Source organism: Thunnus thynnus, chromosome 14 (assembly GCF_963924715.1).
Source record: "Thunnus thynnus chromosome 14, fThuThy2.1, whole genome shotgun sequence".
Classification (NCBI taxonomy): domain Eukaryota; kingdom Metazoa; phylum Chordata; class Actinopteri; order Scombriformes; family Scombridae; genus Thunnus; species Thunnus thynnus.
Genome location: NC_089530.1, coordinates 20,451,534 through 20,465,471, shown reverse-complemented (window position 1 = coordinate 20,465,471; position 13,938 = coordinate 20,451,534). Strand labels below are relative to the sequence as shown.

The window sequence follows — 13,938 nt, the reverse complement described above, 5'->3', positions numbered from 1 at the left end:
AAACTTTATTGATTCTTTCTGGATTTCTAGTCATTTCTATTCATCACAGGCTGAACACATAAAACCAGAAGCAGCACCACCATCAACATTTCCACACAATTCAGCCCCTTTACCACATGTACCTTAACCTGTAAATGCTCAGGCAATTTTCTCCTTGTGTGTCTTGTGGGAACAGAGGCTGATGTCAATTTTCCATGTACAGATCAAGGTCTAAATCTTTCACAGAGGCTCTAGTGGAACAGAGGCAATAACATTTCTAGGAAAAGGTTACAATATTTTTATGTAAGAGCAGTTTATGTAGCCATATGTATGTTGTGGAGGCAGTCCAATGGATGTCAGTGGATGTGGTCTGCTGAGGACAGCAGCTCGTCTGCTATTGCAATGACATTTGAGTTCTGCTGCCTTCTGCTCTCTTGTCACATCTCCATTGCTGTTACCAAGGAGAAAACACAAATGAGTTGACTCAGCTAACAGCAACATGCTAATAATGAAAGACATGAAACCGAAAAAAGACACTTGTGCACAAGGCAAGTATTTATCTGAAGTGCAAAGTGTTACCATTAAGAGACTGGAGATGGAATTAAGCTTTGGTTATAAAAACATATTAAGCACATACTGCTACAACACTGCTATTGCAAAATCTTATGTGACTTACCTTCAAATAACAGTAAATAAAACCTCTCTTGTTTTCATTATGTGTTTATAAATTGATGTAATATTGAATATATTATATTATACAATATTAAATCCCAATTCCCTCAGTAATATTAACTGTATGAATAAGATTAACAACAAACCTATTTGTCTACTTTCTTTGTGTACATGAAGCAAGACTATGCAGCCATGCTAGACACGAATGTCTACAAAATTTCATGATAATCCATCAACCTAGAGGAAGAAGAATGTCAACCTAGAGGTGACGCTAGAGGAAAACTCTGTAGGATTCGTCCTCCAGGGATGATGAATGGCAGTACAACATTTCACCTTAATCTGTCCAATAGTTGTTGAGATATTTCAGTCTGGACCAAAGTGGAACAACAGACCAAATGACAGACGTTGCCATCCAGAGTGCATCTAATATGGATAAAGACATCAAAAGTGCATTCAGCAGATTTAGGCCAACATAACTTATGTTGCTATTAATATTCAAGAGAGTACTAAATTTCTCCTGAAAATTTCTTGAATCTAGTTCAACAAACAGCATGAGCTATGAGTTGGTAAAAGTTCCACCAAGTAGTGATTTTTCCCTCTAAACTTCTCACATGGTTTCATTTCAATAAAAGTTCAAATGATCCAATATTTCACCAATAATGAAAGATTAGAGAAAAGGTCCAAAAATTGAAAATAGATTTATGTATCAGAACTTGCCATTTCACAACCCCTCAGATTTATCTAGTGACCCTTTGGAGGGGCCTGACCCCTAGGTTGGGAACCACTGAACTAAACTAGACTGTATATAAAGTAGTTCAAACTAGGTCCACCTCCAGCAGCTACAACAGTAACATGCTGCTTACACACTGATGATTCAGTATTAATAATCTAATGGTGTCATATATAATAATATATCAGTCAGAGGGACCAAACCACTACTTTTACTGCAATACTTTAATGACATCAAGCTCATAACACTTATGTACTTAAATAGAAACGTAAGGTAATAATAATAATAAACATAATCATAATAATGAAATAAACAAAGTAGTACTAAAATTAAATTTAAAATTTAAAATCTATTTAAAGAATGGAATAATAATAGTTTTGAAATGGAATATAAAACTCGAAATGAAATATTAACTGTACAAAGGAAATATGGACTAATTAAGTGTATGAAATATATGAAGGTGATAAGTGGTGTGCAATAAATAATTAAATTATGTAACAGTGAAGGTTGAATGCAATGTTAAGTCCATTTTGATGAAATATATGAAAGTGACTAGCGCAGGGATTAACTGAGGGATGTGAAATGTAAAATTCACTTTCATGACAGTATAGTTCAGCTATTTAGTAAGGCAGCAGCTTCTGGAAAGAAGTATCTGCTGGAGGTTTTTATGGATCTGAGCCTTTTTCCTGAGGGAAGAAGTTAAAAGAGTCTGTGTCCAGGGTGGGATGGGTCGGAGGTGCTGGTATGGTGTATAGTAATCTGATAAACACTAACTGTATCTTGAATTCTGAGTTATTATGCCTACATTGTAAACCTGGTACATCGTGGTTTGGCAACACTGTACTTAATTATGGTATGCAAGCAACAACAGAAAGTTGCAGCCTTTGTTTCCCCCCGGTTCATTTTAAACGGCGAACGTACCGGAAGTCGTCACTTTGTTGCATTACGACGAAGTGCGAATATTATTTACACCTTTTATCTAAAACTTCTAACATCAAATCGAGTAAGTGTGTCTTATATTTCGTTTTAAAACTTCTTTATCACATAGAAACTGATAATTAGCTAAAGGAGCGTCTTTATTTGGCTAACATCAGCGAGCAAACAGCACGTTATTGTTAGCTATAAATGTATTGAAACCAATGTTAGCATGCTAACTGTCTCTGTGTAAAAGCGAAGAAGGTAACGTTATTTACCGTTTATTGTTGTATTTAATGAAGTACATGACGAGAACGGATAGAGAAAGCCATCCATGCCCCCCTTTGCTAAATAGCTGGTAACGTGATGACGGAAAATTCAACCAGGTTCACAATTTTTCAAGTCTGTCTTGAAGCAACACTCGGGTTCCCACATGAACAATGTAATGTTTCCCTCGCTGTAATCATTCCTCATGTTCATACTGACTATTAAAAGATCCCCTTCTAATGCATTCTGAGTTAGTCATATCAAGCGGATATCTGTCACATTTACAGTCTTTTTAGCATCAAATTCTCTCTTTGTGTTTCCCTGTTGAGTTGCTGTGGAAGTATAGTAACAAAAAGTGGGACTTTGGCTCTAAAAGGGCTGTAACATTGAAAGATATCTACTTGATTTGACTCACGTGGACGGTTGAAGCATCACATAAGCTTCAGATAAACTTTAAATACATTTTTACACAGAGGGAGGCTTGTAGATTATAGCCCCCATCATTTACATTGTAAGTGCATTATGAAGGGATCTTCCGATGGCGAGTATGAACAGGAGGAATGATTATGGCAAGAAACATCTGTTTCATTTGAGCAATTGACTGCTGTTTTAAGACAGACTTGAGATATTGTGAACTTGTCCTTATTATTCCATATTCTTTAATCTCACTCTGTTGCCTCTGTATGTGGGCTACAAAATTAGCAGCAGCCACGAGCCAAATGCTGGTAAAATATGGAGGTGGCTGGTAAATTTGCTTCACTCACCAGCCAAAAAAACAATGGTAAACTATTGAGTGGCTGGTAAAATTTGAACATTTACTAGCCATTTGGCCAGTGGACAAAAAAGTTAATTTTGCAACCTGTCTGTATGACTTCATTCACATTATGACTTTTTGTTCCTTCTTTGGTTAGAATGACAGACAGATACAACATCCACAGTCAGCTGGAGCATCTCCAGTCTAAGTACATCGGCACCGGACACGCTGACACCAGCAAGTGGGAATGGCTGGTCAACCAGCACCGAGACTCTTACTGCTCCTACATGGGACACTTTGACCTGCTCAACTACTTCTCTGTGGCTGAGAACGAGAGCAAAGCGCGTGTCCGCTTCAACCTGATGGAGAAGATGCTACAGCCGTGTGGACCACCAGCAGACAAACCAGACGATGCCTAGGTTACACTGGAGTGAGCTGTGGAAGATTTTTTTTTTTTTTTTTTTTACAGGATTTTTGGGGGGGTTTTGATGGACATTCAACTTGATTTCTGCCAAACATTTTCAATGTTGTACTCTCTAAACTTTCACCTTTCCATAAAATTAGGACGGCTGTGTTTTTAGTACTGAATGGATGGTCGACTTACACAACAGAAGATACCTGGACTCAGATCTTTATATTTTTTGCATCTGGACCACTGAAAAACATTGATTCTTGCCTCTTACAGCTCTGCAGCTGTCATGGAAGTTAGCATCAAAAAAGTCAGAGTGAGGAAAGTAGGAAGGGCTTCAACACCTTTTTAGAGAAAATAATGGAAATGTTTGTTATTGCTACATTACAGAGAATAGAAATTGTTAAGCGACACACTCATCTGTCATGTGTTGGTCGTTGTATTCTTGATTGAAATTTTTGTTTTGATTTAATTAAAATTCGTATTTCTCCATGTTGACTGCATTTACATGTTTTAATATCTGGTGTTTCATGGATCAGATTAGTTAATAAGGTAAGGAATAAGATTAGGTACCTGTTAAGTCTCAAGTGTGTGCCTAAAATATGAAATAATTTCTCATCAGAAGGTCTGAGTGAAAAATGATCACACTTATTCTCTTGACAGATTCTTTTGTCCAAAGTGATGTACAAATGAGGTGCAATCTGAGCTGCAGTAGATCAAGGAAATTCATTTGAGAATAATTGTTGTAACACTCATCAAAGTCTTGTCTAGCAGATCACTTTTTTTTGAGAGAGAGAAAGAGCATATTAGCTAAGTATTTTTTGAAGACAAATAGATTCTGCATACCAAATTGAGTTTGATAGCTTGTTCCGCTACTGAGGGACAATGAAGGAGTTTGGATTGAGATTTCCTGCCTCTTAGTGAAGGTAAGACTAGTCATCTGTTTTTGAGCGTGAAGGTGCATAAACTTGAATGAGGGAGTTCAGGTACACAAAGTGTAGAACAGGCCGGGCCACTATAATCCTCCAGAACACTTTTACTGCTCCTTAGCTTAGAGTCTATACAACTATTCTTTTGGAAGATATTCACAGATATTATGTTTCGGTCAAGGTGGTGGAGAGTGCTGTAGGTGTTCAGTTGGGTTGAGATCTGGTGACTCTGAGGGCCATAAAGCCTTTCATGTCATATTTATACTCCCTGTATGGGAGCATCTGTCATGTTTCTGTATTCATTTGTTCAGGTTTTTTCTCAGAAATGTCCCCTGTCTTCAGATTTCATGCTAATTCCTATATACAGTATAATGTTCATGTTTGATAGAGCTAAAATTGCCGGGTCTGGTGCTTATAATTAACATATCTTAAAAGCAAGTAACAGCAATTATCTTGCAGAATGGATATTAAATTCTCATGCAGTGGCAGCAGTTTAAAAGCTGTCATGAAGCACAGCTCAGGGTAGACATTAAGAAAATTATTCCAGTGTTGAATATGAATCAGTGCCTTTGATCAAGAGTATCAGCTTTATAGTCTGGTAGACGTGAGAAAATATTTTGATACTGCAAATATCTTCGGGGTAGTTAAAGTTGGATAGATGTTTGAAGCTGCAGTTTGAACTGGAGCAGGCAGCAGGAACAGTGAGACAGTGAGAAAAGAGCAGCAGGTGTGATTTGACCTGCTGACTTCAGGTGATTTTAAAAGCACATTGCTGGCAAAATTCACACACACACACACACATGCATACATATGCAGAGACAGACAGTGGGAAAGGATGCAATGCATGACTCATTGTTGGATTGAGTGATTAGTCAGTGGGTGCCAAGGAAGTTCTTGTGTTGTGCATCATGTCTGAGAGTGTGCGTTAGAGGGTTTCTTAGTAGGGTAAGTCCTTGCCATCTGTCCTCACTGTGAGAGTCGTGGAGACGGCGCTGCCAAGTCAGGCATGAAAGCAGCATGAGGTCTGCCGTCACACACACACACATATGAAACACTCACATAAACTGCTTGACTTGTTCTCACAGAGAAACAAGCACATAAATAGATGCCTGCTCTTCAGTTTCCAGCTAGATCATAGAGGCGGTCTCACCTTTTTTTAATGGTAATAAGGTTCACAGGAGGGTGTAGTTTGATTCTAGGCTTCAAGTACAACTGTAGGTCAAGCACTATGAGAGAAACCTTTCCTAATGTTCTCTCTGAGGAAAAATCCAAACATTTCTTTACATTTATTGTGTTAAATATTCTAAGAAAAGGATGGGAGAAATGAGAGAATAGGTGGATCAGGACACAGTATTCATCTTGAAGGTTGTTCGTTTGCCTTGGTGAGAACCATTCTTCGCTTTTTCAACAGACCTTTTTGTAAGAGAAGTATACTTTTACTGTACTAATATGTAGAGCAGCAGATGCTTTTTTTTCTTTAAAGCATATTTTTAAGGCACAAGTGATAGAGTGTCTTCATTCTGCTAAGGGGAGAAGCAGTGGAAATGAAACAGCTTGTTCTGTCGTTGTTGATTTCTTCTGGAGTCCTTCACGGTGACTATAAATACTGTGTCCTGCCTGCCAACACGCACACACACACACGCACACACGCACACACACACACACTATAAAGACTTTTACAAAACAGGGATATAAAAACTGTTTTATACACTCACAACAAGCGTCTTGTATTTGCAGTTAAAACTGTTTTGATTATGTCCTGGAAATAAACTGTCACATATAAAATGAGGTGAATAAAGACAATACCAATAGACCACAAGCAAAGGAATGCCCCCTAATACTGTTCATCTGCAATAAAATGTGCTTGGAATATTTAATACTTAAATTTCTGACTTCTCTTGGTTTGAAGGTGTTGATCTAAATCCACAAAACACAATACGACAAAGAGATAAAACTACAGACAAAACTGGAACAAGTAGAAATATAAATATATATGAGTATAATATACAAGTAAATATAAGTATAACACAAAAACAAAATTGTCTTTCTGAAGATACATGTATATATATCATATATATATCAAACGTTTGGACACACACACACACATATATATACATATACACACACACACAAACATATATATATATATATATATATATATATATATATATATATATATATATATATGTATAAGCTTATGGTGGTTTAAGTTTTAAGCCACAACAACAGAATTCATTTAGGTTTAATAATTGGATCCCTGCTGTTATTATTATGATTATTATTGCTTACACCCTGGCATAGAGGATCACACAAGTGAAATACTGCAAGTTGCCTTTTATTCCCAGTATTTTGTAAGAAAAAACCCCAGCTTTGTTCTTTTTCCAATTTACAGTACGTTAGCTTCATTCAGGCCTCAGTTACCAGAAGGACAGAGCTTTAAGTCATGGAAATAGTTTTTCAAGAGACCAGACTAGATAATACCCAAATTAATATGTCTGTAAATCTAATTCTATTTTGGCCTCACTCAGACCGTCACCAGGGTCTTTACCTTGAATTATGTTATCACCTACCTATCCTCCAGACCATATATCAACAAAGTCATGTGACTGACCTTAGCAGGCTTGGCTCACAGTCTATAAGAGCAGCCAGATGACCAGGCCTCTTCCTTTTTGCTTCACTTGCCTCATCTGAGACCTGTAGGTAAGATGTGTATGTTTGGGACTCCACTATCAACAGTCCTTTACTGTGGTGCAGGTGCCTTGTGTCCCTGCGAATTATACGTGTTTTTTTTTTCTCTTTCTTGTTTCACTTGCATTTATATAGCAGAGGGTTACACTGCTTGTGTTAACTTCTTATTTTCATTTCAGGTAGCCTAATTTGTTACACCTGATGCTAAGCAATTTCTGTAATTTGCAGCTTCAGGTAAATGCTGTTTGTTTCATACAGTTTTTCCCTCAGGAGTAAGTTAAAGAAAAATATTTGGGTGTAATTATCAAGTAATCTCTTCATATACTAATTTGAGCAGGGTTCACTTATTCTGCCTGTTTACTGTTTGCAGTGGGTGGGTTTTTTGAGTTTACCCCCCCTCATGCATTTGCACACAATGAGTAGGGGAGGTGAGTTTTGAATAACTGTTCCTTTATATGTAATTTGCTATTGGCAATTTCCCTTTTTACCTCTGTGTGCTGCAGGTGGGATTGTTTTGTGGGATTTCTTCTCCCTGTATATGACATACATTGGTTGGTTATTATTATTGTTGTTAAGTGCCCTTAGCCCCTGTTCACAGTGGGTGAGCTTCTGATTGCTTCCCCCTTTACCAGTACACACATACAATGGGTGTTTTCAGGTGAAGTACATTTTTTCCACCTTTTATTTTATTGTAAGTAATTGTGGCCATCTGTGAGCAGCCTGATTATTGGTTCCCCTTTTTTATCTATGTGTAGCTGTTGAGCACTGCTGGAAAAAAAAAAAATTACAAAGAAATGGCCTCAAGGTTATGTTATTTTTGCCAGGGCATCATGGACCCCCGTGATGGCCATTGTGAATGCCCTTCTTGTTTGGGCATGGCACATTTATTGGAGGATATTGAGAACCCGTGTGGGGCAGCAGTTGAACTGCTTGTGGAGGAGCACATTCAAAGAGCCAGTGGGTGGGGCAGTCTGTTCATGCTGGGGCAGTGCAGCCTCCACCCACCCAGCTAAGTGAAGGGGGACAACGCTCCTTCACTTGGTTCACGGTCAACCTCGACCTTGGGCCCCGCCAGTCAGGGTGGACCTTCTCTCCCAGGCAGAGGGTCAGATACAGCATACCAAACCAGCCGTCTTGCAGCTCTGAGCAAGGCCCCTTCTCAGTCCTTCTCTCAAGGGTTAGATGAGGCTGTCATGAAGACCATGGTCAATGCCAGGGCTCCTTCCACTCAAGCTTACCAGAAGTGGAGGGTGGTATCACAATAGGCAGGAAGATCCAGCCACTTGCCCCATCGAGCTGGTTCTCTGCTTTCTTCAGTCACTCTTGTACTCAGAAAGGGCGACTAGCACTATTATGGTGTACACTGCCGCTATATCTCTCTTTCATGAGGCATTGGAGGGTGTTACAGTGGGGGGGGCATCCCTTAGTGTCTTAGTTCATTAAAGGAGTGTACCACCTGTGACCGGGCAGGATGTCCCTTTGGTGCAAAGATCCCTGACTCAAGCTCCTTATGAACCCATAGAGCAGTCCAACCTTGAGTTTCTATATCACAAAACAGCTTTTCTTTTGGTTGTATGTTCTGCCAAGAGAGTGAGTGAGTTATATGCTCTGTCTTTAAGTGAGGAATGTTTTAGATGGAAGGCTGATAACACTGGCGTGTCTCTCTGGCTGAATCCCTCATTTTTGCCTAAAGTGATAAACCCTCAGATGGTAAACCAAGTGGTTGAGATAGCGCACGTCAACTCGATCTGGCTCTCCCACAGGGGGAAATAGGCCTGCTTACTTTGTGTCCAGTGAGGGCACTAAGGGCTTATATTGCATGCACTTCATGCTCCAACTCTGTTATTCGTCTGTGTCAAAACAGTGTTTATTCCATTGGATTGTTAACGCTATCTCTGAGGCCTATTCGAGGCAGAACCTCCTAATCCTAGGTAATCTGGTAGCTCACTCCACCAGAGGTGTAGCCACTTCCTGGGCTGCTTTAAAAGGGGTTCCTTTTTCAGAAAACCATGCAGCAGCAACATGGAGTGCTCTCTGTACATTTCCAGGTTTTAAAGAGTCAATGTGGCATCCCCTGCACTGTTGGGTTCTGCTGTTCTGCTCCCAGCTGATGGGCAAGGAGGACGTGAGGGAGTGGAATCCTCTGTTCCTTGCGACGCTGATGGTGCTAGTCATCCAAGGTAAAGACTGTGGTGGCGCTCTGAGTGAGGTTGGAGTAGATCGTAAGTTATGACTACAACTATGGATCTATGAGATCAAATGATGTCACCATCTCTTGACGCTCAGAACAGGCTGAGCCATTCCATGCAAGAGGAAGAGGCATGGTCACCTGGATGCTATTATAGATGGCAAGCCAAGCCTCTAAGGTCAGTCACATGACTTTGTTGATATATGGTCTCAAGGACAGGTAGATGATGATATCATTCAAGGTAAACACCATGGTGACGGTCATCATTCGGCCTCATAGATCCATAGTTATAGTCATGATTTACGTTATTATTGTGTAATTGATATTTCTCTTGGATATGCAGAACTTTTTCCTCACCTTATTTCACTTTGTTTCTCTAATCTCCAGAGCTACTCAAGCTAAAACGTAAAGTAAAATTAAGTTCAGCCCAATTTTAAGCAGTTCAACTATGTTAATGCTTGTATTTTGCTGGTGAGGCTCCTTCTTCCTGGGGTTGAGGTCAGGAAGTACAGGCCTGTCTGAACATCTCACAGCCCAACACCCGATGAAACGATCTAGTCTTGCATGGCAGCTCATTATCACCTCACCTTTGTCACCATTCAGGACCCTGCATTGTCCTGATAGTTGAGGCAATTAATTCTGTTCCGACATATGGCCTGTTAAAGCCACTGTTTGAGTGGAAACTGCATTGGCATCGATGAGTGTTTGCATTTTTAAATGGTGCCTGACAGAGTGAATGGCACCTGTTAATAACCACTTGGCCTTTCTGTGTTCATGCTGATGTGAGCGTCTCGTTTGGCTGCTCGTCCACATTAGCTCTCTCCTCTGATTACACAGGAACTCAGCCAAACGGTGAGAAAGTCCAGGAAAAACGTTCACCCTCGTCAAATGTGAATGCCCCCACAATCCAATTATCTCTGCCCTTCTCTGCCACCCACCTGTTTTATCCGTCTATCTCCATCTTGCATTAACTCTTCCTCTCCATTGCTCTCCTACAGGAAACTCTTCACTTTCATCTTCTTTACTGCTTACACCCTTTCACGCAAACCTCATCTTCTCATACATTCAGCTCCTTCTTTCTCTCTCCATCTCTACAGTTCTGATGGGTTTACCAGTGGAGTGGAAACATCCAAGATAAAACACACCAGTAATCACTCTGCAGCGGGGAAAAACACGTGAATATTTTGTGTGAAGAACACAGGAGTGCGTGCCTAGCATAATTTTCTCTAACTAAATGCAAACAGAAATACCCTGAATAATGGCATTTAGAAGATGAAAGTAAACAGACCTTTATGGCGAAAATACTTAAAGGATTTGTTCATAATTTTTCAAGTCTGTCCTAAAACAACAGTCAAGAGGCCAAATAAACATTGAAAAAGGTGTCCTTGCCATAAACATTCCTCCTGTTCATGCTGGCCATTAGAAGATGCTATCATAATGCACTTACAGCGTAAAGGATGGGAGCCAAAATCAACAGTCCTCCTTCTGTGCAAAAATGTATTTAAAAGTTTATCTGAAGCAAATATGAAGGGAAACACAATGAGGTAATTTTATGATAAAAAAAAAGACTATAAATGTGGCAGATATCCACTTGATATGACTAACTCAGATTGCTGAAGCATCATATAAGCTTCAGATTAACTTTTAAATGCATTTTTGCACAAATGGATTTTGGCCTCCATCACTTACACTGAAAGCGTGTTTGAAGGGGATCATTTAACAGCCAGTTTGAACAAGAGGAATGAGTACAGAGAGGAAAGCCTCTTTCAGTTTTCATATGGGCACCTGACTGTTGTTTTCAGACAGACTTGAAAAATTGTGAACCTGAAACGAGGGTCTGGTCTTAATGGCTTTTGAAGCGGTTTCCTGCAATAAATGTGCACATTAAAATCACATTTGGGTTAATAAATATGGTTTAACTGGATGTGAAACAACTTTTTGTGAAACACAGGTTATAATACACCCTTTTTACTGAACAGTTACCTTTTTATAAAATTTCTGAGCACAGAAAATTAAAATCTGACTTGGTTTTAGTTTTTCCCCCTTTCTTTCCTGCATTGTTAAACTTTTATAACCTTTCACTCATTTTTGCAAGTGCAAGTAATTTGAGAAGTGGAACGATTGTAATATGAGCAGTACGACGGGGCGGAATAAACCGTCTCATAATCACATTTTTTGCAACCTAGGGTGGCATCAGACTGATGATTAATCTCCAGCCTTTTCCAATTGAGTAGTAGACCTGCATTACAGCCGAGACCTCTGGGCAAAGTGCCAGGGACAAAACTGCCTTCCGATCCTGCCCGCGAAACTCCATTAACATGGTGTATATGTGTGTTTTACAACTAGTGGAAACTTTTTGGAGACAACTGACTGTTTAATACCTTGAAAAGAGGGCTCAATTTAGATTTAAGGTTTTAAGTTTAAAGTTCAGGTCCTGGAAAATATGGCCATTGTCAATTTAAGGATAAAGTTTAAGATAAAGGTGAGAATTTAGGGGGTGACTGTGGGTCCTCACAGGTAAAAGATGTGTGAGAGAGAGCAGGAGGTTTATGATCACTGTGGGACAGAGGGGCATCTTTCAGATCTTGCTGTCCTCCTTGTGCTCTATAAAACTGATTATCACCACTGTCAAAATGATTTATACCGAACGAGGGAGCTGCAAAGTCGAAAAGTGGGCGTACACCACAAGAAAATCAAAAACCTCAATTTACACCGTTCACCAAGGTCAAGCTGTAGCACATATGTGTCATCAAATCAATTTAAGCCAACAGGTATTAGAGAAAGCCTTTTCAAGTTGCGCATGAGCCCAACTAGTGATTCACTTCTTCAACTGTCTCTCATTTCCTACCACGTCTGTCCCTTTAGCCCCTTCCTGACTGTCCTCATTCATTGTATCCTTCAATTTCTAGTTCTCATTTCCTTGTTCTCGTCTTCAGAACCAACTCCATTACGCCCACATCCTCTTTAAAAGCGGGCAGGCTCGTATGCTGGATGAGGCTGACTAGATAGGGCTGAAATTCAATACTTTAATGGTCATTCACGTGGAAACCTCTCGCATAAACCAAAATACACACTGGCTCAAAGGTTCAGAGATGTTTGCAACACATGCATTAAGATGACATGCACTCTAAGACCACAAAATCGTACGTACCAGCAAACATGAGGTCATGTATACATTACAGTACAAACAAACGGCATTCACAGAGGTCACATTCATCTGGGGAATTTATTGGAAATCTAATTGGCAAAATGTAGTTTTAATGGCACGGTAGAGTAATGCGGTTCATCTTTCAGTCTCTCAGTTTCTGTCAGATTTTGTTTGCATATTTAGACTGAAAATGTATTCTGAGACCCTGTTTGGGAAGCAACTATTAGAGTTACTGGAACCGTCTTGTTTTGCATTTGTCAAATTAAACTGATATGTATCATGACGGATTTGATTAGACTGAACTCAGTGCACTTGGTTTTATTTGTGTTCTTCCTTGCCATGTGTGAAAAGATAGAGGAGGAAAGACGTAAGCAGACTACCAAATGAGTCAGCTTCAGGGCACTTATTTTTTTTTCAGTACAGAGTGTCATTGGACAAATCACTTTTGAGGCAAAAAGAGAGAGAAACTGGACATTAGCCTACAGCCATGCTAGCGGCTCCATGAGGCTGTACTTTGAATTCTAACTTCAGCACGCTAATGATCAGCAGGCTGATGTTTAGCAGATTTAACTGATTCACCACCTTAGTTTAGCCTGTTAGCATGCTATCATTTGCAAATTATCACTAAAAGCAAAGAAAGGTCATAAACCAAATCATTGAAAAAATGGTAGTGGTAGATGAAAAAGTTAAAGGATATGGCTGGCAATTTTCAGTGCTTCACTATGTTGTTGTGCTAAGTTACATATTACAACCTCTTTAGCCACTTTATACTATAGCACAACAAGCTAGCGAAGCACTGTAAACTGAAGTGCGTTCCCATGTATGTGCAGTGGCGTATGCCGTACAAGGAGCTGCTCTCCAGAGACTGAAAATATCATCACTGTTAATTGTCTTTGGAGCTGTTTCTAAACAAACTACAGTACAGTTGTTGAGATATTTCACTCTGGACCAAAGAGGTAGATCAACAGACCCACTGCATCCATAGAGCCATAATAATACACGTGTTAATTTCACTTTTTGCGTAATCGTTGTTCTATAATTTCCTTCTTTAACCAATGCAGAAACCCTGCTAGAGCCAAAAGGCACAGCAAGGTTCAACGCAGATTTCTAAGAATAATTACGCTGTCATCCAAGACAATTTTTCAAAACCAGGGCACTTGGAAGGTGATTAAAAAAAAAGCTGAGTTAAAGGCTATATTCATTTTTTTCCCCTTAATATCCTAGAAAGGGCTCAAGTGGCACTAATTGCTGCACCTTTG

General features: G+C 39.5%; 1 protein-coding gene across 1 annotated transcript; it reads left to right on the top strand.

The window, feature by feature from the left end:
• The first annotated feature begins 2,264 nt into the window (after positions 1-2,264).
• sf3b5 (splicing factor 3b, subunit 5) lies at positions 2,265-4,218 on the top strand. The gene is made up of 2 exons (XM_067610481.1): positions 2,265-2,384; positions 3,475-4,218. The coding sequence occupies exon 2, from the start codon at positions 3,476-3,478 to the stop codon at positions 3,734-3,736; it is 261 nt and encodes an 86-aa protein (XP_067466582.1). The 5' UTR covers positions 2,265-2,384; position 3,475; the 3' UTR covers positions 3,737-4,218.
• Positions 4,219-13,938: the final 9,720 nt, after the last annotated feature.

What these genes read in the sequence shown, in the direction of transcription:
- sf3b5 (XM_067610481.1), top strand. Translation starts at nt 3,476, where the DNA reads ATGACAGACAGATACAACATCCACAGTCAGCTGGAGCATCTCCAGTCT.